This window comes from Mercurialis annua, linkage group LG5 (assembly GCF_937616625.2).
Source record: "Mercurialis annua linkage group LG5, ddMerAnnu1.2, whole genome shotgun sequence".
Lineage (NCBI taxonomy): Eukaryota > Viridiplantae > Streptophyta > Magnoliopsida > Malpighiales > Euphorbiaceae > Mercurialis > Mercurialis annua.
The window spans coordinates 51728686-51754887 of NC_065574.1; the positions used below are offsets into that span (position 1 = coordinate 51728686).

The following is a 26202-nucleotide window of genomic DNA, read 5'->3' on the forward strand; positions in this document are numbered from 1 at the left end:
TTCTCAAAGTGGACAACTCTATTGAGACAGAGGGAGTATAATTTTGGCTTAATCGTCCAAAAATACTTTATGTTTAATAATTTGTTGTTTACGACCATACTTTTTAATTTTTAGTTTCAGTAATACTTATTTGTTCAAATTGTAGTAGTATAAAGTTCAATATGTGATCTTTTTTTATTGATTGATATTGTTTCATATCATAAAAAATAATATAAAAAGTATATTTGAAACTTTTCTTCGGATATTAAACATCCTATATCACTGAATTTAGCTATTATTACAGAAAGGATACTAAACTTTATTTTGTTATAAAAAGGTTACTGAGTTATACCTTTTATTACAATGGGAGGTCATTACGGCGGATTTGGTCAAATTTTGTTATAAAAAGGTCACTAAACTTATCAAGAATTATAAAAAAATCACCGAGTTATATTTCTATTTGTAATTCCGACTTGCCAGTTAAGCAAAAACGGTGCGTTTTAATGTCAAAATGGTACATTTTATATGAGTGACATTTTATTATAACTAAATACTCCCTCCGTCCCAATAGAGTTGTCCACTTTGCCTTTATCGCACAATTTAAGAAAAGCTATTATTGTTTATAGGTTTTGTCAATATTTCCTTACTTTTCTTATCATACCCCTATTTAATATAGGGACCACTTGCAATTTACTTTTACTTTATTCATTAGTGGATTTTAAATAGGGGTAATATAAGAAAATTGAGTGTAAAAATTGGTTACTTTTTGAAAGTGGACAAGAGTTTTGGGACAAAAAATTTTCTCAAAGTGGACAACTCTATTGGGACGGAGGGAGTAATATTTATAGTTAAAACTAAAAATTGAAAAACTGAACTATTTAAAAGGGAAAGCCATAAACAAAAAAAGTTGAAAATTGAGATATTTTTGAAAGATTGAGTATATAATTTTTAATCATTAATCAAGATTCAATTATTGATATTTTTCATTAAAAAAACTCTATCTCTATCACAAATTTGTATATAAGATAGGGCAAACTGCATAACTTTTGCATCCGATCATATTATCTTTTGTGATTAGTAAAATTTGAAATATAAGAAAAGAATGGTTGAAAAGATAGAGACGGTCCTAGAACTGAGTTGTACTCCTCAGCAATTCTTCAACGTATGGAAAAACGAAGCTCACCAGATTCCGAATCATACTCCGACGAACATACATGCTGTTCATTGTCATGATGGTGATTGGGAGACTGTTGGATCTCTCAAGGTCTGGAAGTGTACTATTGGTATGTTAACCTAAAATATATTTTCAATTTTAAGATCTTTTACTTGGACTACAATCTATGAGGTTTTTATTTATATACGGTATCAGAACGTCGAATGTCTTAATCGGAGATCTTTTTTTAGAAATTTATAATTAAATTAGCATAATAGATTAGATCTGTTAATGATTTCAAACTTTAGAGAGAGAAGCTAAAAATTTAAGGATGAAAGAATTTTTCATTCATAATAAATAAAGTCAAAATGACTTAGGAACCATTTGGAACAAGAGTTTTCACAATCCATGAATTTTATTAAATCTATAGAATGTAGAATTGATGGATTTGTAAATTCCACTGTTTGGATTGATTATAGGCTTAATGGCGGAAAAAATATCAAACCTTTACGATTTGTTATAATTTAAACCAAATCTTTTAAATTTTGTAATAATAATCAAATTATATTTTTTTGTTGCAATAATATTTAATTTTGGATTTTTCTATTGCAAGTTTGGCCATCAATTTGACTATTATTGAAACAAAAAAATGCAATTTAGTTATTATTATAAAAAAATTAAAAGATTTAATTTAAATTATAACAAATCATAAGAATTTGTCTTTTTCGCCATTAGACCTTGAATATAAAATTCATGAATTTATAGAGATAAAATTGGAATACCTACAATCCATTATTCATTAAAAATGATGAAGTTTAACTTTTCCACATATGAAGTGGAATATTAAACAATATATTTTGGAGGATGAAGCATTGTCATAATCCATGAATTCTCATCATATTTTTTACAACAAACGATCCATGAAATTCATGAACTGTGCAAAATGTATGGATTTTGCATCTTCAAAATCGCTAAATCCAAATAGTGCCTTAATCTATTCATTTTTATAGCATATTTACCATATATATGAATTGTATCAATCTGATCGCTATTTTTATACTTATTATAAAAATATATAATTATGTCTAATTTGGAGCAGTGGAAATAATATCTTAGAACAACATGTAATGTCTCTTATATTATTTAAAACTGAAACACAAACAGGTGGGAAAAGTGAGATGTTCAAAGAGCAGATAGAAGTAGATGAAGAACAAATGAAAGTATGTCTGGTCGGAGTTGAAGGAGATGTGATGGAATCTTACAAGGTCTTCAAGCCAACTTATTACCTTGCACCTAAAGGTGAAGGCTGTTTGGCCACATGTGTCATTGAATACGAGAAGATGAATGACTCTGTCCCACCTCCGGATAAGTACATGGAATTCATGATCATTGTCACTCAAGAAATTGCTGATGGCCTTGCTCCCAAAAAATAACTATACAATACAAATGCTTAATTATTATATAATATGATCAGTACGTATCTTATGTGTGTTTTAAAAGATTTGGCTTCAAATTATCAGTGAGTTAATTAATTGCTCTATGGTTTATGTAATTATGTATTATGTTTGATTGTAATTATACTGGTTTCTTTGCAATAAAATTATATATGTTTGTGTGTTAAATATTATATGAAATAGTTCATCAATAATTGTATTATTTTCATGTCAAATGAGCAGTCTTTGAATGGAGGCAGGCCCAGATGCCACCATCTTTTATTCACAGCTTTTAAAAAATTACTTTACAATTTTACGATCCCAGCAGTATAGTGTTATTTAATTTAGAAAGACAAAAGACACTGATAAACCTCTGTAGTCAGAAACCAGGAGTATTAAAAAATTTATGGTAATTGCCGTCTCACTTAAGTATATATGTATAGACACTTATTTTCCAAACAGATAAAAAGTGATGAGCGATTTTCAGAGAAGTTCGTCCGGATAACGAATTATCGATTCTTTTGTTTGAATTCAAACAGGCGTGATCAGTGCATAACTACGAACTTGAAGGATTGAGACGTAATTAGTCGTAATAACTTATAAAATTTCAAAAAAATTGTAGTATAGTTCTATAAATTGGGCTAATTGCAATATTTTAAAAGTTTGCGGGCAAATTTATAAGTTTGACGGACTGAAATTGACCATACCCAAATCTTCAGGGTCCATAAGCATTTTTTAACACTTTCAGACACCAAAAATAACTTTTAAACATACTTTACTTAGCTTTTAACAAATAATACGAAATTAATTAATAAAATAGCAGTCTAAGAGCATCTCCAATGGGATGCTACCTTTTATGCTAAATTTAGCATGAAAAAGTGGTAAAATGCTATAGATAGCATAACATTTCAAATTTTACTCCAATGCACAAAGTTAAAAAGAAATGTTATAATTATTTATTAAGATAATTATCTCCTAATTTTATTAATTGCTAGTTTTTTAATAATTTTTTAATTAAATATTTTAAACTAAAATTTATGCAATATTTTTTATAATTTAATAATGAGCTTTTCAAAAGATATAATTAAAAGAATCAATGAATTATATATAAATAAATTATTTAATTTTTTTATTATATTGATGTATGGTCTACAAAAAAATCAAATCGATGTTGTAAAATTAAATAGAAGCACAAAATTTAAAATGAAAAAAGTAAAAAAAAATAAAAAAGTAGGTTAAAATAATTAATGCAAAAAATGACCGTGGTAAAATTGTAATTAATAGTGAATTGCTATTGGTTGTTGAATTTTAACATATGCTATAGTGTGTGCTAAATTTAGCACGTGATATAGCATATGCTAAATTTAGCACAAATTATAGCACTGCATTGGAGATGCATTTTAAGATTAAATGCTAAATTATAGCATTAGCACTTTATTTTAGCATTGCATTGGAGATGCTCTAACCTAATCCTAACTCTAAACTTATCTCATCACTTCACACTCTTTTACCATTCTTGTATATCTAAAACTTTAGCTAATATAATTTTAATTTAACTTAGACTCTAGAAAGTCTAACCCTAATTTCACCTCTATAAATGAAAACCCTTTACAGCCTAGCTAAAGATGGGGTCAGTAAAATTTACCACAGAAAAAGTACACCAAACTCTAGAATTTCACGAACCCTCATACACACACACACACAAAAACATTAGTATTCCAAATAAGCTGGAACACTTTAAACACTCAAGAATGCAGTATTGTGCATTGATCCAAAACTGGATTCTACATCTGAATCACCAGAAAACGAGACAGAAACTCGGAACGGTACTTCTAAGGACCCATAACTCTCTTATCACCTTTTTTGCTGTTTTTATGCTCTAATTGTTGATTTCTGTATGTTAGAACACATGCTTAGATTACTTTGTTTATTTTCGCCATTAATTGTTGAAATTGCCTAAACTGTCATAATTGTTTTTTTAGTATTCTTACCATGATTTCCATGCAAAATTAATCAGAAGCATGTTTACGGCTGTTTAGCCATGTTGTATACAACATATCCAGATTCCATTTAATTTCGTTGCTTAGAATGCATGCTAGGTACAATTTCTCATGTCTTTGTGTTTTTAGTAGTTTTTGTCATGATAACTATAAAATCATCTTAGAAACTCAAGTTTTAGGGTATTTAATTTAGTATTAGACATCATGTTTTAATTCCATTACATTCAAGAATATTTTCTTGTGCGTTTGATGTATTTTTGAGTTGTTTTTGCATGTTTCCAGGACCCGAAAAGTGCTCCCTAGACTAAGCCAAAACTAGTGCCGCCTCCAGTTTATAGGGCCGCCGGCGCCATTATGCAGTGCCACCTCTGCCACATCTAGTGGCGCCGAGTTTCTCCTTTCCCCCTTCCCAAAACCAATTACAGATCCTCCGGACTTTGATTCGATTGATTTTCGTGTTTCCGATTTCTTTTGAATTCATAATTGGATCCCGTTTGAACCTACGTGTACATATTAATTGTAGAATTAATTTATGTCCTGTAATGGGTGTGTACCAATTTAGTTCGGATCTTGAAACCCAATCCACCTTTGATTTTAAAACAATTCAGGCTTAACCTTCCTCTATCTCTGAATTTTCTACAAGCTTATTTCTAATTTCTAATTTTATCTTTACTTCTAATAAATCTTTGATACTAGCCGGATGTGGAGCCTATTCTAACCTAAGGATAAATCGGCACCTGGTCAAATATATCTATGCTTATTTTTTAACTGGTGTGGCGCAATATTGTATATACCCAAATGAATTTTGTATAAAATTGTGTCATGTCATCTCTAAATTAGGTGTGGATATATTAGATAAAGATAAAAAAAATAGTCAATCTGACAGAAATTTAAATTATGATACATTTGCCAAACGAGGTATAGTTTTAAAAATATAAATTTAATTACTAAGATAGGTTATCAGCATGTCGAATAAAACCAAAAGGACATAAAATATAATTAGCTTAAATGTACAAAAATTTATTTTAAATTATTCAGAAAGAATATATAATTAGGAACATCAATATGGCCGGTTAGGGATGAGAAACTCATCCCCGTCCTCGTGTCTATGAGGAATTCCCATTTCCATCCCCTTTTAATAAATGGGGATAAAATCATCCCCGTCCCCATTTCTATGGATTCTCCATTCCTATGAGAATTCCCAATTCCCCGTATAATTTATTATAAACTTATAAATAATTTTATTATTTTTATAAAATATTTGAATTTTTTTAATTATGGAAAACACTATTACCTTTTATGATATTATATCTAAATATATACTAATAAAAAATTAAATTAAATTATTTAAAATTATAAATAATTAATAACTATAATATAACGTAAAATATATAAATATAAATCGGGTGGGAACGGGAATAGGGATCCCTATGGAGATGGGGATGGGAATCCCATGGGGTGGGGACTATACTCTCCATCCTCTCCATGCGCCCGATGATGAGAAATGATTTTTTCCCATTTCCATACCCATAGAGATAATTGATGCGGATTTTTTTGCCCCATTAGGGCGAGTCCCCATGAATAACGGGAAATCCCCACCTCATTACCATCCCTACACATAATAAGTTCTTTTATTTTTTCTTTTCCGCACCTTTAATGTTTTAAAACATTGTAGAAAAAACCTTTTAAAATTTTGAAAAGAGCACCGAAGTCCCTATAGTTTATTTTTTGAACACTTAGGCCATCACATATCTGGTTATTTATGTGGTTTTTAATTTTTCAAGTTTACAGGTTTACTTTTACCATTTAAAAACATTAAGAGCCTAACTGGCCAAGATAAACCTATAGAGCTTATATGCTCTTTCTAAATAATTCGGAGAATTTTCTTATACCTTCCGCCAAAATATGATCTACAAAGAAGTCTATGCAGCCTTTCGTTTCAGGCTTAAACACAGCTTTTTAATGCAAAGGGTACTCTATACATTCCATGTCACGATTTAAGAAATTGAAAAGCAAATTCATATCATCACTCAAAATGAGCAAACTCATATGAAGAACAACATATATATGATAATTATAATCAGCCAAACCAGGGGAACAGCAGCAACAAGATCTTAATTCCCTTTTATTTAAACATATATACTCATTTTAATTGCACAACTAAATATAAAAACATTTCAAACACTGAAATGCCTATGCATGCAATGCAAACTTCTATATAGTACAAATATATTTGGTCTCTCACAGTTTTACTTAGTTTTGACAATCAGATTCCCTGATGAGCCCTTCATCACTATCTCTAGTGATTTGGATAAGAAAATCCATGTAATTATAAGGAACAGGGACAGTCCTATTTAGCTTCTCATATTCAAGAGTAATTTTGGCCAAGCTGCAGCCATTTGGCTTAGGAATGAACTCCCAGATGGGATTATAGACCTTGTACATGTTGAATACTTCACCTTCTAGACCAATCGTAGCCACTATTTTGTTCTCATCGTCCACTATATGCTTTTCTTTGAATACCCCTTCTTCCCCACCTGCAATTAATTTCATTACAACATTATTTGATTACTACTTGATACATGTTTAATACTAAAATGGAAGATTTAAGTGTCAATAGTAACCAATAAATTATAACTCAAACGCTATAAATGCTTGGCAACAAACTGTTAAATCGTGAGTTTAATTACTCCGACATGCGCTTCCCCCTTTCCATTTATCAAAAAACAAATGTCGATAATAAAATCCTGATTGAAACAAGTCTTTATATCTGTAAAACTGCTCAAGATGTTTGCTGTCTGATTCATGCATAATATCATGAAAAATGGAGATTTAAAATCATAAGCGTAAAAAAAACCGTGCAACCTATATTAATATTTTAACGGTTATCGAACTATAGTCTTCTTATAAAATGATTACCGAGATATATTATAAGATTATAAATCGGTTATCGAACTATAGTTTTTCTACAAAATGGTTATCAAACTATAGTTTTTCTACAAAATGGTTACCGGTTTGTTGTATGGTTATACAACTTTTTCTATCAATCCTATAATATGATAGCCGTTTCCTAACTTTTTATAGCTTGTTAATGTTTTGCAAACAATAGTATTTCGGCTACTGTTTTATAATTCATTAACCGTTTTATAAAAAGCAGAAATTAATATTAACCCTTTTAATTAAGAAATCGTGATTAATATTATGTACAAATATTACCCATGGTGTAATACCAGGCCAAGATGGAGCCAGAAATCCCCCAGTCACCTTTACAGAGATCAACTTCCTGAACATTGGAAGGGGTATAGGTAGGCACCTCGTAGACTCGATCCTTCCATAAACTATAGAATTGCTCAGCACTTGACTTGAGTTTTAACACAGTTTCCAGTTTCTGAACCATGTTTTTCTACCAATATCTAACTGATGTTGGTGCAGATTTCAGTAGCAGCATTGTCTTTATATAGCAGCCAAGCTTAGCAGCATTGTCTTTCTACAGATTGTTGTAATTTTATTAAAACTGTAATAATAGCTTAATTTTAACATTTTATTGCATTTTTAACCAATTTTTCCTCATCAATTTAATTATTTCTATTTTTAGTTGAGTTTATAAATTAATACGGTAATAAGCAAAATCTATTTTTCAGAATTTTAAAAATTACCTTCTAATATGAAAAAAAATCAAATATAGCATTAAAATCTAATGGTAAATTCTCTAAATTTTTTTATGATTGAAGAAAAAAAACGATTTTGAAGCTAAAAATCGGAAAGACAAACGAACCTAATATGTATTGTGTTAAGGTGAAAAGTTTAGAAAATTAAAATATTTGGATAAAATGGCTATTGCAACAAAATGTTAAAACTGGGCTAAATTATAAAAATTAAAATCTTTGAATAAAATATCAACAATCCGTAAAAAATTTGGATATAATTTACCATTAGGCCATTATATTTTAGTATGTATTGTTTTTATTCTGAATACCTATTATGAACTTTATTCTTAATTTATTTTTGTAATTAATTGTTAATTAATAATATTAAAGAATTTAAATGGGTCAAAATATTTTACGGCTACTGAACTATAGGCCTTCACCTTCTGACCAGTAAAAACGAAACGGTTCCTCCGTGGCACAATCAAGATTTGTCCTTAAATTTGTATTACATTGTTTCGTTTCGTTTCAAAATAGATCAAGTGTTAGAATATATTTGATTTTTAAATTTTCTATATAATTTGATTTATTTGTTGTAATTCCATTTATTTTCGACATAATCTTTAAATTAAAAAGTGAAAGATATATGTTTGGAACTTGAAAGTTTAAATACGCATTTTTATTATCTTGCAACACTTTTTTCAAAGTCAAAAAATCATCCGTATGTCATAATTATTTTCTATTTTAAGTATATAATGTAATAATTTTCTCTAAAAAGTGAAAAATCTATTTTTGGAAACTTGAAAGTTTAAATACGTATTTTTATAATCTTGCAACATCTTTTTCAAACTCAATAAATCATCAGTATGTTATAACTATTTTCCATTTTTAAATATATAATGTAATTTTCTATAAATTATAACACATAAAAGTAGTACAAATTACTCTAAAACCCCTCACGTATATCACAATTTACAATGTGATACTTATTATTTGAAAATCAAACGATTTAATACGTCACTTTCAATTCTATTAACAATTAGAGGCTTATGTTAGTTCCGTTAATAATTTCGTATTCGCTTTCAAACGATTAAGTATCTCACTTTCAATTGTGTTAACGATTAGCTAGCTACCTCACTTTTTAATTATGTTAATAATTTGGTATCTCATTTTTAATTCCGGTAACGGTTTGGTACCTCATTTTTAATTCCGTTAACTGATTGGTATTCAGATTTAACAGTTGTAATTGTTTGTAAAATTTAATATGAGATATCAAATGGTTTGATTTTCAAATAAGAGTACTAAACTGTGAATTATAACATATGTGAAAGGCCTCACAGTTATTTGCTCATAAAGAAAATCTTCAAAATTTCTCACAAAAATTACTGTTAAAAAAGAGAATGAATTTGGTGTAAGCAATGTTAATATTAGATTGATGATCGTTTATACTGTCGCCCCATTTTTTGGTTGTGGTGGGTAATTAATTCTAAAAGTTACTGAATTTTTTTAATTTCAATCACAATTTATTTTTTTTGATTACTGAACTTTTTCTTTCAGTTTAGTTTTTCGAGCTAAAAATATTTAAATGATAACCGGAATTTGACATGTGGGAGCGGCTGGAATTTGCTAGTTTTACTTTGAAAATCTATCAAACATGCATTATTTTATTTTGGACATGAGGTTTTAGAACAAATTACGCATACATGGCAAATTTTCAGGTAAAAATAAATAAATTTCGTTTACCATCTAAGCATTTTTAGCTGGTAAGAACCACAAAGAAAAACAATTAAAGTTTAGTTAAAAAAAGAAAAATATTGATGTTTAATGATTGAAATAAAAAAAATAAAAAGTTCAGTGACTCTCAGGGTTAATTACGTGGTTGTGGTACACATCCGACTTGAGCTATGAACCTATTGGATTTGAGTGAAATTCTGAAAAAACTGAAAGTGTTTTTCCAGGCTATATATGGTTTGATTTGACTGGTTTATCAGTGATATTTTAGTTCAAACCAATTATATTGCATTGACAAATTTCTAAACCAAAATCAGATTAGACAGATTATAAACCAGCAAAATTGATTTGGTTTGGTTTGATAATGTTTTCTTTGAAACTAGTTCAAAACATCATCGAACAATTATTTATTCATCGTGTAAAATAAAAAAATTTAATAATTCAAAATTATTTATTCATCATGAAAATAAATATTATATTTACGTAACAAATTATAATAATGACTAACAAATAAAAAAATTATAAAATTTTTATATTATAATTTTTACATTTTATTAATACGATATCTTAATATTATAAAAATATAATATTTATTAATCGATAATAAATATACAAATATTAAAATTATAAATAATAATAGTTATTTCATCATATTTAAATATATTATTTTATCAAGTACAGTTTTAAAAATAGTGATAAAAATTTTATTTTTAAGTTATAATATTTATAATTTTTATAAAAATATGTATATATGTATATATATTGGTCTGTTATGGCTTATGTTGGTTTATAGTTTTTAAAACCGTAAATCTGACTAATAATTAGTTTTTTTCTATTTTATAAACTAAAATTAAACCAACAATCTTCTAAATCCTAATATTTAGTTTGGTTTGGTTTGTTTTGATTTGGTTAAATTGTTTTGTCCTGTTTGGTTTGAATTTTTCTTGTACAGTCCAAGTGCTTTTTATGTTAGATGTATTTCTTCGTTGCTTGAGAATAATTACTTCATTGAATTTATAGTGATGAACTTTCTCAAAAAGGCTTTAGACCTCAAGAGATATTCACTTCTATGAGTGGAATAAAGATAAATCTTTTCCAAACCACTACACTTACGCGCATCGTCTAGGTGGTTAGTTGGTCGTTGGTTGGTTTGGCTCGAACTCTTATTAATATTATTTTTATTTTTGTATTTTAAATATTATAACATTTTTTTTATTGTAGAAACGATTTATTACCATTTTAATTTTATTTTCTATATACACTTCTTCTTCCCCATTTTGTATAAACGATAAATCATAAAACGTAAAGAGAAATAACTGCGTTGTAAAATACACTTTTTAATGCAAATCTCTTTCATTAAATCATTATCCGAAACGAGTACAAAATTTAAGACTTTAGGACCGCTAGAAAGTCATTCCCATAAGGGTAGATACTGTACGACTTGCTTCTATTATAGTTATGGTGCAGTTCGATTTCCATCAATTACAAACGAAAATTCAAATAATATTAAAAAGCAGAAATATTAAATAAAAGGCATATAAACTATAAAAAAAAAAGTAAAGATAGAAAATAAAATATTTCTAATGAAAAATATTGTACTTTGCAATTTTAAGTGCTGATCTAAATATAATACACTCGTTGTGATATTAAAAAAATAAAATAATATATGTGAGATAAATATTTTTTTGTGAGTAATAATTAAAAATAATAAGGATAAAAAATTTATTCAATGATAAAACTAATATTTAATAATTTAATGTTTTCAGTAAAAAAAATAAGTCAAAATTTTTAACTTATTATTTTAAGTGGTTTTTAGCTTAACCGAATAAGTTAAGTTGAACCTTTTTGAATTATCAAACTAACTTAAAACAATTAAGTGCTTAATATATTAATTTAAGTAGTAAATTGGGTTATCAAACACCCCTTAACTCTACTTAACCTTTATTAAAACATTAATTAATTCTATTTAATTTAAAATTTAATTAATATAAAATTGGAGGCTTTTTCTACCCTTTTGTAATACCCCAAAACATTGAAGCATTTAATTGGACTACGTGTCCAGTCCTGTTTCGCCAGGGTGGCGATATTGGAAATAATTTTCGAGAAACTTAATATTATATTTCAATTCTAAAGTTAGAATTGGAATTAGAAGGAAAAATGTCAAGAAAAGCTCGAAATAAGGTACAGGGACTAAAGTGGTAATTTAGCCACTACGACTTAAAATGTAAATTATATCGCCAAGGTCCGCGAAATGTTTTATAGTATATGTGGTAAAAGTCTCGATTCAATCGGAGACCTTTTAAAATCTGGACGCGGATGCGTTTTGGGCTAAATTGCAATTTTGTAAAGTTCAAGGACCTAATTGTAAATTAGCCAATTAAGCCTCGAGAATAGCAATTGAAAGATTATTGACGGAAAGTAATAATCTTGTGTTAGTATTATTTATTGGAATATAAATAATACGTAAGTAATTGAGTTAAAGTGAATAATTAACCATTTGGTTAAATTAGAAAGTTTAAAAGAGAATTGGTTTAAGTTAAAGAAATTAAGGACGAAAGTGGTTAATTAGCCAACATATATATATGAATTCCTTAAGAATAAGGAAAGGTTAAGATCAGAAGAGGAAAGAAAGAACAGACGAGAGAAATGTGGCGATCGACTTCGATCCGTCGCCGTTTCACCGTTTCTCGTCCAAATCGCGAGTTCTTTATATCGATTCGTTCAGAATTCGATTCTCTATCATCTTTGAGCTTCAAATCGAGGTAAGCTTGACGTTTTAGTTGCTGAAATTGAAGAATATAGGGCTGCCATGTCGAGATCGAATCGTATCAACCGTAATTACGTTGTTTTTGACGTTTTTGATGATTATTGAGTTGAATATTGTGTTATATTGATGTAGAAACATGTCGGAATGAGTTAGGGATGTCGGGAGCATGTCGAGATGATGTTTGGTCCTGTTTAGGGGTGTCGCACGACGTGCGACTATGTCTCACGACGTGCGACATAGTTTCGTAACGCGATCAAACTTAAAATCGACATAACTCCTTCGTTCGGACTCGGAATTGAGCGATTCTCGCGGCCACGGAACGAGAAAAGGATCCTCTATCATTTTACAGCCTCAAATCAAGGTAAGAGTTTCGTTTTGATGGTGAAATTTGCTGAGTTAGTGGCTGTTTCATTTGAAAAGTTACGTTTGAATCGTTCGGATATAAATCGAGTTACTCTTGATACGTTTGAGGTGTAAAATGATAAGTTAAGTGTTTATATGAGTTAGATGCAACTTGGTATGAGTTTTGGATGATTTGGGGCCTCAAAAATGGTCTAGAGCATGTCGGAAACATCGTACCCGAAGTGGGCACGACGTGCACTACCAGAAGTGCACGACGTGCACCACAAGGGTGCACGACGTGCACCACCAGGGGTGCACGACGTGCACCAGTGAAGGGCACGTCGTGCCCTTCATGAAAAATGAAGGGCACGATGTGCCAAGCTGGCACGACGTGCCCTACTTCGATTGTGACCTCCCTGGGACTTCCGGGAGCGAAAACTGGCTTCCGATGGCATGATACGGGTGTAGAACTCTGACTAATGTCTTAAAATGAATATTAATAAAGAAATTATAAATTATCAAAAAAAAAAAAAGAAATTATAGCAATGAACATTAGCATGATAAGTAATCAAGATATGAATAGATATCTGCAGAGAAAGATATGTTTAGAGCACGACGGTTATGTTTCGTGCTTTTGTCGTGTTAGGTATCTAGTGCAGTTTTTAAGAATAGGATTCTCTAAATATATGTTTTAACGATAGAATCCTATGATAGATGTAACGGACTACGAGTATAACGAACCAAGAAGCTCGACGAGGATTGACGGACCAGTCTCCAGGAGCTTACGTTTGGATATAAGGAATAGCGGTCACTGTGAGTGGCAATTTACTTTCGCGTATTATTAGTATAAAAGTTACCTTCATATATATATATACGTATATTGTTTATATGCATCGCATTACCTATAATTGATTGAAATGTTATATGTTCACTTAATTTCTATATACGAGAACTAGTATGCGATCCGAAGAAACTAGCTACCTATTGGGTGTCAATAGGCTGTGTGATCACCAGTACCGAGTCGGTCTAGTATGTTTGCATATGAGTGATGAATTGATATAACCCAGCTGGAAGCTGATGATGAATATGAAATTTACGATTGGGTTATGATTTAGATACGCAGAGTGAACTCGGCTACGGTGTAGCCTGGAAGTCCCCGTATCTAGTGGCTGGGCCACCAGCGAGTTGGACTCGCAATTGATATTTACGATTGGGTTGAATGATATATGATTGTTTAAGAGATGTGTCGCATGCTAGGATATTAGTTTCGTACGGATCAAATACATGTTATATGTTTTATAATATCATTTTCTTAAAATGCGATGCTGTGTCTTTAATGTAATACTGTTAGTAAATGCAAACTCACTCAGTATTTCCCAAATACTGACCCCTCACTTTGATGTTTGCAGGTAGTGGAAGTCGTATCAGACAGACCATCTCCTTTGTGTCAGCAGCCCTTTTGGCTCACACAAAGTATGAGTTTTATAGAGCTGCAGTAGTCAATAGGTGTCAGTATAAAGTCTGTGATTCGATTTCAAACGGTATTTGAAAAGTAAACTCTGACATAATTTTATAAATAAGTCATTTATAAAGATGATGTTTTATCCGTTTGAATTGAGTACCAATTGCCTTGAGAGGAATTGGTTATGTTTGTGATCAGAAACAGGGCGGTGCTGGATATGAGATATCGCTCGGTAAGACCCTGGTTTCTAAGGAATTGTGCTGCAAACGTTTTCCAGGAAAGGAATACAATATTTCGATATTTGAATTATATTATTTAAAGAAGATGTCTGAAAACGTTTTATATATAATAATATGTTTTAATTCGCGAAAAATTAATAACGGTTTTAGGCTTGCTACGGGTTTTGGAGCTACCACTCCCATTCCCTAGCGCCGGTCTCGACTCAATAATTTGGGTCGTGACAATTGTGGTATCAGAGCAGTTGGTCCAGTTACCTCTGCTAATATGTGTTTTGTCGGTTTAATTACCTTGGAACTACTGCAGCTGTAGAGTTGAGTCTGTCTGATCCAAGTCGTGAGTTTGATTTAATTTGAGATAAGTATGATAAGTTGATTTGTGAAATGCTTACTTGTTTCTTGTGACACGTATATACGAGATATATACGTATATATTGTTTTGATGAGACAGACATATATGATATGCTTTTTGAAATGAAGTTTCTAGGAGAGGTATTGCCTCCTATGAATAGAATATAATTGATATGATGGTGATTTGATGTCATATATATGGGTGTTTAGTATCAGATAGCGTGAGAAAAGCTATAGAACTCGATCGATCGAAATTTCAGAAAGAGTGTGAAGAAGGAATGTAAAGTTGTAGAAGTTGAGGAACTTTCCAGAAGCAGAGTTTAAAGGTCTAGAGAACTTACAAAACTCGAAGTTTATAACTTTTAAAAGTTATTTGTTTAACGATTCTGAAAGCATAATTGTGCCTAGACCCGATATAGAAATACATGATTGCCACGGCATTGATAGAAATGCATCACTACATACATCAATACATGCATTAATAGGACATGCATCATATGCATTATGTTCAGACAAAGAGGTGAGATGTGGCAACTCTTTGGGGATGAGAGACGTCATCACCCTAGTGCACAATTTTGCTAAGATTTAAATGAAATTTTCAAATGAGTTGTTTTATTTGAAAGAGTTTTCAAAGAGTTTTGTTTTTAATGTGAGTATACCTGGACCAGAACTCTGTGACGGAAGTAAAGTGCTCGCGAGCAAGCTGTGATTAAGGCTATGAGACGAATGAATATGTATAATTGAGAAACATAGGATTTGTGCCTCTAGTTATTGAATTCAGCCTTGATTAAACAGACTAGTGTACGATCAGAATAGTAAATGTGTTCGGGTAATAATTTATATCCGATTAATAATGTATAGAACATGTATGATGTGATTTGATACCCATGATGTTTGATTAAGTCCATGTGAGTGGAATGCTCGCAAGACTTAAGAGGCGATACGTAATCAAGAAAATCTAGGGGACACTGATTTTCTTGAATCCGGTCAACATAGATGCTTATAGCTACGATAGTAATATGCGTTTAACATATACAACGCGAGTATATGTTTTGGCAATTGGTTAGTCTATGATGAGTCAGAACACTCAGAAGACTAGCAATAAGAGACGTATCATAGAAGGTAAAAAGCGAGGAGACGTTTCTAAAGTCCAACGTACGTGGACAGCGATTAGACGTGATGATTAGTAAGGGTGATATTTTAAGGAATTTATCAGTTTTCCTTTATATAATCGCTATACTATGAACAAAGAGCTGCGCGAACGTGTGCCGCTGCACAACAAGTATATGAGGCGCGAGAAGAAGATCGAGGTAATTAAAGCAAACGCAACCTAGTCCTATTGGACAGTGAAGGCCAGAAACGAGATGAAGGTCAATGGGAACCTAGCAAAATAAAGTGGGATTATACAGGCATCGGGAGTGCCGCAGTAATCCAACGTCATTATAAATCAGTTAGCCGTAAAAGCAACTGATATAAGGAATTGTGTGCCAATGAATGGACGATGGATATAAAGATAATATCAACGTGAAGAAAGGAACACCTATAGAAATTTGATGTTTGTATACATAAGTTGAGACTAAAGGAGTTTGACGGATGAAGCGGTATGCTAGATCCACTAGGGAAGTAAAGTAAGATGCTCGTACACATCGAGCAGATGAAGGACAAACAGTAATGTCGATAAAGATGTCGATGAAAGGTTCAACCTATGATTAGTTCCGGCATGCAATTAGAGCAGTGAAAGACCAAATAACATGAACTAAGTTTGTGACCCGATTTGGGAAATTCTTTCGACTATTAGTTCCGGTTAAGGATAATCGGGAAAGATCAAGGTACAAATGTAATGGATGCTTGTGAAGTGCTAAGCCTTAGACTTCAAGTTAGATCAAATAAAGAGTGACGTGATCAATATAGGAGATTGACTATGATCCTTGAAGGATTAAGATGTATTAGGCACGATCAAACTTGTTTGATACATTCCCAGAAAGAGATCCTCAAGAAGAGGACTTCGGGGAAGAAGAGTTATCAGACGAGTCTGATGTCAAGGAGTACCGGAGTGAGCATTTCTGGTCCAGTGTACGGAAATATCACAATCTGAGGGAGGATGCAGAGATAGCCAATGGTCAGACACGAGTGGCTCTGATCAGGTTAGGAAGCAAATGCGCTCCTTTTCACAAAAATGCTACCAGTAGGACTATATTCCACTGATTTCCTGCGTACGATCGAGGGATTGCTAAAGGTACATGACGTATATGATAAAGTATAAAGACGCAAAAGTAGATTATGGATAATAAGAAGTTAGTTAAAGTAAACAGAGTTAAGGAAAGTACGGATAACCTGCGTATGTCGCAAGGAACTTGATAAGAGTTATTGAGAAATGAAAAAGAGAAAGTCACGTGGAAAGATGACGAGAGGATCATATGGATTAAATTCTATGTAGTCGTCAACGCATAGAAACAAAAAGGGATAAAGATAATCAAGAAATATGATAAAAGCGTGAATTAGGAACGCAATAAGAGTACCATAGGATAATAGCATTTAGACTATTAATCCTATTGGTTAACTAAGGACAAGAAGTCAAAGAAAGTAACGAAGAAGTGTACCTACGATATGGATAGAAGTAGGAATAACAAGTGAAATGGAAAGATTATAAATAGTAATGAGAAGTAAGTTTAGTACTACGTGATAGTAAAGAGAAATGATTTGAAAGCTAAGAGCCGATTAAGATTGAGAATTGGAAGGAAGGAATAGATAAGAAAAAGTTAGATTATGATGAATAAAAAGATCAAGCATGGAATAAGTAACGATGTCATCAGAGGACATTCTAATGCAAGTATATGATTGGAAAAGGATTAAGATCCTCATTTAAGGATTATAAGCAAAGAAAGCTTACCAGAACATTGGTCACACGCTGTCTTATTAAAATAAGAATTCAGCGACCAATATGACAATCCTATCTGGCTGAAAACCAGATTGATGAAACAGATCGATGTGAGGTAAGAAGAGATGAGGAATTTCAAAGAATAGTACGTCATGCTTAAGAAAAAAGAAAATAAATCAATGGATATGCAAACGAATAAAGAGGTATATGAGATATCAAGATGCAAGAAGAAGGTTCAGTAAGCTTTACAAGAAAAGTGAAGACCTCATAAGGATATATCCTAAGGATTCACTTCATGGATAACCATGATTAACGACGATAGCGAAAGAATCTTCATATGAGAAGTGAAGTAACAAGACAAAAAGAGAATAGTGGATAATGGGATAAAGATCCCAACATAACGATAAATAAGAATCAGGCCGTGATGACGGCCATATGGAAGAGACTACAAGAGTAAAGAATTAAGAACGGCGAATCGTAGATACATATGAATACGACTAATGTCGTCATAAAAGGGAGATGTTGAATGACAAAGATTATCGTCTTTAGTAATAAAACGTCATTAAGACGAACTGCCATTGGATAGCAGTAAGGAACTAGAAGTTCAAAGAGATGAAATCAAAAGTAAGGTTGACAGTGTTAACTGACATCAAAGGGTAGGAAGTACAGAAATTGAAATAACGATTTCATGTGCTGACTAGTGTTGTAAGATGAACACGGTATCCCTACTAAATTCTAGATGTAAAAGAGATTAAGGTAAGAAAAGAATATGAAAATTCGAGGACGAATTTTTATAAGGGGGGAAGAATGTAATACCCCAAAACATTGAAGCATTTAATTGGACTACGTGTCCAGTCCTGTTTCGCCAGGGTGGCGATATTGGAAATAATTTTCGAGAAACTTAATATTATATTTCAATTCTAAAGTTAGAATTGGAATTAGAAGGAAAAATGTCAAGAAAAGCTCGAAATAAGGTACAGGGACTAAAGTGGTAATTTAGCCACTACGACTTAAAATGTAAATTATATCGCCAAGGTCCGCGAAATGTTTTATAGTATATGTGGTAAAAGTCTCGATTCAATCGGAGACCTTTTAAAATCTGGACGCGGATGCGTTTTGGGCTAAATTGCAATTTTGTAAAGTTCAAGGACCTAATTGTAAATTAGCCAATTAAGCCTCGAGAATAGCAATTGAAAGATTATTGACGGAAAGTAATAATCTTGTGTTAGTATTATTTATTGGAATATAAATAATACGTAAGTAATTGAGTTAAAGTGAATAATTAACCATTTGGTTAAATTAGAAAGTTTAAAAGAGAATTGGTTTAAGTTAAAGAAATTAAGGACGAAAGTGGTTAATTTGCCAACATATATATATGAATTCCTTAAGAATAAGGAAAGGTTAAGATCAGAAGAGGAAAGAAAGAACAGACGAGAGAAATGTGGCGATCGACTTCGATCCGTCGCCGTTTCACCGTTTCTCGTCCAAATCGCGAGTTCTTTATATCGATTCGTTCAGAATTCGATTCTCTATCATCTTTGAGCTTCAAATCGAGGTAAGCTTGACGTTTTAGTTGCTGAAATTGAAGAATATAGGGCTGCCATGTCGAGATCGAATCGTATCAACCGTAATTACGTTGTTTTTGACGTTTTTGATGATTATTGAGTTGAATATTGTGTTATATTGATGTAGAAACATGTCGGAATGAGTTAGGGATGTCGGGAGCATGTCGAGATGATGTTTGGTCCTGTTTAGGGGTGTCGCACGACGTGCGACTATGTCTCACGACGTGCGACATAGTTTCGTAACGCGATCAAACTTAAAATCGACATAACTCCTTCGTTCGGACTCGGAATTGAGCGATTCTCGCGGCCACGGAACGAGAAAAGGATCCTCTATCATTTTACAGCCTCAAATCAAGGTAAGAGTTTCGTTTTGATGGTGAAATTTGCTGAGTTAGTGGCTGTTTCATTTGAAAAGTTACGTTTGAATCGTTCGGATATAAATCGAGTTACTCTTGATACGTTTGAGGTGTAAAATGATAAGTTAAGTGTTTATATGAGTTAGATGCAACTTGGTATGAGTTTTGGATGATTTGGGGCCTCAAAAATGGTCTAGAGCATGTCGGAAACATCGTACCCGAAGTGGGCACGACGTGCACTACCAGAAGTGCACGACGTGCACCACAAGGGTGCACGACGTGCACCACCAGGGGTGCACGACGTGCACCAGTGAAGGGCACGTCGTGCCCTTCATGAAAAATGAAGGGCACGATGTGCCAAGCTGGCACGACGTGCCCTACTTCGATTGTGACCTCCCTGGGACTTCCGGGAGCGAAAACTGGCTTCCGATGGCATGATACGGGTGTAGAACTCTGACTAATGTCTTAAAATGAATATTAATAAAGAAATTATAAATTATCAAAAAAAAAAAAAGAAATTATAGCAATGAACATTAGCATGATAAGTAATCAAGATATGAATAGATATCTGCAGAGAAAGATATGTTTAGAGCACGACGGTTATGTTTCGTGCTTTTGTCGTGTTAGGTATCTAGTGCAGTTTTTAAGAATAGGATTCTCTAAATATATGTTTTAACGATAGAATCCTATGATAGATGTAACGGACTACGAGTATAACGAACCAAGAAGCTCGACGAGGATTGACGGACCAGTCTCCAGGAGCTTACGTTTGGATATAAGGAATAGCGGTCACTGTGAGTGGCAATTTACTTTCGCGTATTATTAGTATAAAAGTTACCTTCATATATATACGTATATTGTTTATATGCATCGCATTACCTATAATTGATTGAAATGTTATATGTTCACTTAATTTCTATATACGAGAACTAGTATGCGATCCGAAGAAACTAGCTACCTATTGGGTGTCAATAGGCTGTGTGATCACCAGTACCGAGTCGGTCTAGTATGTTTGCATATGAGTGATGAATTGATATAACCCAGCTGGAAGCTGATGATGAATATGAAATTTACGATTGGGTTATGATTTAGATACGCAGAGTGAACTCGGCTACGGTGTAGCCTGGAAGTCCCCGTATCTAGTGGCTGGGCCACCAGCGAGTTGGACTCGCAATTGATATTTACGATTGGGTTGAATGATATATGATTGTTTAAGAGATGTGTCGCATGCTAGGATATTAGTTTCGTACGGATCAAATACATGTTATATGTTTTATAATATCATTTTCTTAAAATGCGATGCTGTGTCTTTAATGTAATACTGTTAGTAAATGCAAACTCACTCAGTATTTCCCAAATACTGACCCCTCACTTTGATGTTTGCAGGTAGTGGAAGTCGTATCAGACAGACCATCTCCTTTGTGTCAGCAGCCCTTTTGGCTCACACAAAGTATGAGTTTTATAGAGCTGCAGTAGTCAATAGGTGTCAGTATAAAGTCTGTGATTCGATTTCAAACGGTATTTGAAAAGTAAACTCTGACATAATTTTATAAATAAGTCATTTATAAAGATGATGTTTTATCCGTTTGAATTGAGTACCAATTGCCTTGAGAGGAATTGGTTATGTTTGTGATCAGAAACAGGGCGGTGCTGGATATGAGATATCGCTCGGTAAGACCCTGGTTTCTAAGGAATTGTGCTGCAAACGTTTTCCAGGAAAGGAATACAATATTTCGATATTTGAATTATATTATTTAAAGAAGATGTCTGAAAACGTTTTATATATAATAATATGTTTTAATTCGCGAAAAATTAATAACGGTTTTAGGCTTGCTACGGGTTTTGGAGCTACCACTCCCATTCCCTAGCGCCGGTCTCGACTCAATAATTTGGGTCGTGACAATTGTGGTATCAGAGCAGTTGGTCCAGTTACCTCTGCTAATATGTGTTTTGTCGGTTTAATTACCTTGGAACTACTGCAGCTGTAGAGTTGAGTCTGTCTGATCCAAGTCGTGAGTTTGATTTAATTTGAGATAAGTATGATAAGTTGATTTGTGAAATGCTTACTTGTTTCTTGTGACACGTATATACGAGATATATACGTATATATTGTTTTGATGAGACAGACATATATGATATGCTTTTTGAAATGAAGTTTCTAGGAGAGGTATTGCCTCCTATGAATAGAATATAATTGATATGATGGTGATTTGATGTCATATATATGGGTGTTTAGTATCAGATAGCGTGAGAAAAGCTATAGAACTCGATCGATCGAAATTTCAGAAAGAGTGTGAAGAAGGAATGTAAAGTTGTAGAAGTTGAGGAACTTTCCAGAAGCAGAGTTTAAAGGTCTAGAGAACTTACAAAACTCGAAGTTTATAACTTTTAAAAGTTATTTGTTTAACGATTCTGAAAGCATAATTGTGCCTAGACCCGATATAGAAATACATGATTGCCACGGCATTGATAGAAATGCATCACTACATACATCAATACATGCATTAATAGGACATGCATCATATGCATTATGTTCAGACAAAGAGGTGAGATGTGGCAACTCTTTGGGGATGAGAGACGTCATCACCCTAGTGCACAATTTTGCTAAGATTTAAATGAAATTTTCAAATGAGTTGTTTTATTTGAAAGAGTTTTCAAAGAGTTTTGTTTTTAATGTGAGTATACCTGGACCAGAACTCTGTGACGGAAGTAAAGTGCTCGCGAGCAAGCTGTGATTAAGGCTATGAGACGAATGAATATGTATAATTGAGAAACATAGGATTTGTGCCTCTAGTTATTGAATTCAGCCTTGATTAAACAGACTAGTGTACGATCAGAATAGTAAATGTGTTCGGGTAATAATTTATATCCGATTAATAATGTATAGAACATGTATGATGTGATTTGATACCCATGATGTTTGATTAAGTCCATGTGAGTGGAATGCTCGCAAGACTTAAGAGGCGATACGTAATCAAGAAAATCTAGGGGACACTGATTTTCTTGAATCCGGTCAACATAGATGCTTATAGCTACGATAGTAATATGCGTTTAACATATACAACGCGAGTATATGTTTTGGCAATTGGTTAGTCTATGATGAGTCAGAACACTCAGAAGACTAGCAATAAGAGACGTATCATAGAAGGTAAAAAGCGAGGAGACGTTTCTAAAGTCCAACGTACGTGGACAGCGATTAGACGTGATGATTAGTAAGGGTTATATTTTAAGGAATTTATCAGTATTCCTTTATATAATCGCTATACTATGAACAAAGAGCTGCGCGAACGTGTGCCGCTGCACAACAAGTATATGAGGCGCGAGAAGAAGATCGAGGTAATTAAAGCAAACGCAACCTAGTCCTATTGGACAGTGAAGGCCAGAAACGAGATGAAGGTCAATGGGAACCTAGCAAAATAAAGTGGGATTATACAGGCATCGGGAGTGCCGCAGTAATCCAACGTCATTATAAATCAGTTAGCCGTAAAAGCAACTGATATAAGGAATTGTGTGCCAATGAATGGACGATGGATATAAAGATAATATCAACGTGAAGAAAGGAACACCTATAGAAATTTGATGTTTGTATACTTAAGTTAAGACTAAAGGAGTTTGACGGATGAAGCGGTATGCTAGATCCACTAGGGAAGTAAAGTAAGATGCTCGTACACATCGAGCAGATGAAGGACAAACAGTAATGTCGATAAAGATGTCGATGAAAGGTTCAACCTATGATTAGTTCCGACATGCAATTAGAGCAGTGAAAGACCAAATAACATGAACTAAGTTTGTGACCCGATTTGGGAAATTCTTTCGACTATTAGTTCCGGTTAAGGATAATCGGGAAAGATCAAGGTACAAATGTAATGGATGCTTGTGAAGTGCTAAGCCTTAGACTTCAAGTTAGATCAAATAAAGAGTGACGTGATCAATATAGGAGATTGACTATGATCCTTGAAGGATTAAGATGTATTAGGCACGATCAAACTTGTTTGATACATTCCCAGAAAGAGATCCTCAAGAAGAGGACTTCGGGGAAGAAGAGTTATCAGACGAGTCTGATGTCAAGGAGTACCGGAGTGAGCATTTCTGGTCCAGTGTACGGAAATATCACAATCTGAGGGAGGATGCAGAGATAGCCAATGGTCAGACACGAGTGGCTCTGATCAGGTTAGGAAGCAAATGCGCTCCTTTTCACAAAAATGCTACCAGTAGGACTATATTCCACTGATTTCCTGCGTACGATCGAGGGATTGCTAAAGGTACATGACGTATATGATAAAGTATGAAGACGCAAAAGTAGATTATGGATAATAAGAAGTTAGTTAAAGTAAACAGAGTTAAGGAAAGTACGGATAACCTGCGTATGTCGCAAGGAACTTGATAAGAGTTATTGAGAAATGAAAAAGAGAAAGTCACGTGGAAAGATGACGAGAGGATCATATGGATTAAATTCTATGTAGTCGTCAACGCATAGAAACAAAAAGGGATAAAGATAATCAAGAAATATGATAAAAGCATGAATTAGGAACGCAATAAGAGTACCATAGGATAATAGCATTTAGACTATTAATCCTATTGGTTAACTAAGGACAAGAAGTCAAAGAAAGTAACGAAGAAGTGTACCTACGATATGGATAGAAGTAGGAATAACAAGTGAAATGGAAAGATTATAAATAGTAATGAGAAGTAAGTTTAGTACTACGTGATAGTAAAGAGAAATGATTTGAAAGCTAAGAGCCGATTAAGATTGAGAATTGGAAGGAAGGAATAGATAAGAAAAAGTTAGATTATGATGAATAAAAAGATCAAGCATGGAATAAGTAACGATGTCATCAGAGGACATTCTAATGCAAGTATATGATTGGAAAAGGATTAAGATCCTCATTTAAGGATTATAAGCAAAGAAAGCTTACCAGAACATTGGTCACACGCTGTCTTATTAAAATAAGAATTCAGCGACCAATATGACAATCCTATCTGGCTGAAAACCAGATTGATGAAACAGATCGATGTGAGGTAAGAAGAGATGAGGAATTTCAAAGAATAGTACGTCATGCTTAAGAAAAAAGAAAATAAATCAATGGATATGCAAACGAATAAAGAGGTATATGAGATATCAAGATGCAAGAAGAAGGTTCAGTAAGCTTTACAAGAAAAGTGAAGACCTCATAAGGATATATCCTAAGGATTCACTTCATGGATAACCATGATTAACGACGATAGCGAAAGAATCTTCATATGAGAAGTGAAGTAACAAGACAAAAAGAGAATAGTGGATAATGGGATAAAGATCCCAACATAATGATAAATAAGAATCAGGCCGTGATGACGGCCATATGGAAGAGACTACAAGAGTAAAGAATTAAGAACGGCGAATCGTAGATACATATGAATACGACTAATGTCGTCATAAAAGGGAGATGTTGAATGACAAAGATTATCGTCTTTAGTAATAAGACGTCATTAAGACGAACTGCCATTGGATAGCAGTAAGGAACTAGAAGTTCAAAGAGATGAAATCAAAAGTAAGGTTGACAGTGTTAACTGACATCAAAGGGTAGGAAGTACAGAAATTGAAATAACGATTTCATGTGCTGACCAGTGTTGTAAGATGAACACGGTATCCCTACTAAATTCTAGATGTAAAAGAGATTAAGGTAAGAAAAGAATATGAAAATTCGAGGACGAATTTTTATAAGGGGGGAAGAATGTAATACCCCAAAACATTGAAGCATTTAATTGGACTACGTGTCCAGTCCTGTTTCGCCAGGGTGGCGATATTGGAAATAATTTTCGAGAAACTTAATATTATATTTCAATTCTAAAGTTAGAATTGGAATTAGAAGGAAAAATGTCAAGAAAAGCTCGAAATAAGGTACAGGGACTAAAGTGGTAATTTAGCCACTACGACTTAAAATGTAAATTATATCGCCAAGGTCCGCGAAATGTTTTATAGTATATGTGGTAAAAGTCTCGATTCAATCGGAGACCTTTTAAAATCTGGACGCGGATGCGTTTTGGGCTAAATTGCAATTTTGTAAAGTTCAAGGACCTAATTGTAAATTAGCCAATTAAGCCTCGAGAATAGCAATTGAAAGATTATTGACGGAAAGTAATAATCTTGTGTTAGTATTATTTATTGGAATATAAATAATACGTAAGTAATTGAGTTAAAGTGAATAATTAACCATTTGGTTAAATTAGAAAGTTTAAAAGAGAATTGGTTTAAGTTAAAGAAATTAAGGACGAAAGTGGTTAATTTGCCAACATATATATATGAATTCCTTAAGAATAAGGAAAGG

At 32.7% G+C, this 26202-nt stretch overlaps 2 protein-coding genes across 2 annotated transcripts; one reads left to right on the forward strand and one right to left on the reverse strand.

The window, feature by feature from the left end:
• The first annotated feature begins 1038 nt into the window (after positions 1–1038).
• LOC126681226 (MLP-like protein 328) lies at positions 1039–2754 on the forward strand. The gene is made up of 2 exons (XM_050376712.1): positions 1039–1262; positions 2297–2754. Exons 1-2 carry the CDS (start codon positions 1082–1084, stop codon positions 2563–2565), a joined length of 450 nt encoding a protein of 149 aa, XP_050232669.1. The 5' UTR covers positions 1039–1081; the 3' UTR covers positions 2566–2754.
• A 4048-nt stretch (positions 2755–6802) lies between these two features.
• Positions 6803–7970, reverse strand: LOC126682038 (MLP-like protein 328). The gene is made up of 2 exons (XM_050377596.1): positions 7782–7970; positions 6803–7102 (listed from the first exon to the last, which is right to left on the reverse strand). Exons 1-2 carry the CDS (start codon positions 7960–7962, stop codon positions 6819–6821), a joined length of 465 nt encoding a protein of 154 aa, XP_050233553.1. The 5' UTR covers positions 7963–7970; the 3' UTR covers positions 6803–6818.
• Positions 7971–26202: the final 18232 nt, after the last annotated feature.

Coding starts and splice junctions, on each gene's coding strand:
- LOC126681226 (XM_050376712.1), top strand. CDS start 1,082: ATGGTTGAAAAGATAGAGACGGTCCTAGAACTGAGTTGTACTCCTCAG. Junction 1,263..2,296: donor GGTCTGGAAGTGTACTATTG/GTATGTTAACCT, acceptor AAACACAAACAG/GTGGGAAAAGTGAGATGTTC.
- LOC126682038 (XM_050377596.1), bottom strand. CDS start 7,962: ATGGTTCAGAAACTGGAAACTGTGTTAAAACTCAAGTCAAGTGCTGAG. Junction 7,103..7,781: donor GGCCTGGTATTACACCATGG/GTAATATTTGTA, acceptor AATTAATTGCAG/GTGGGGAAGAAGGGGTATTC.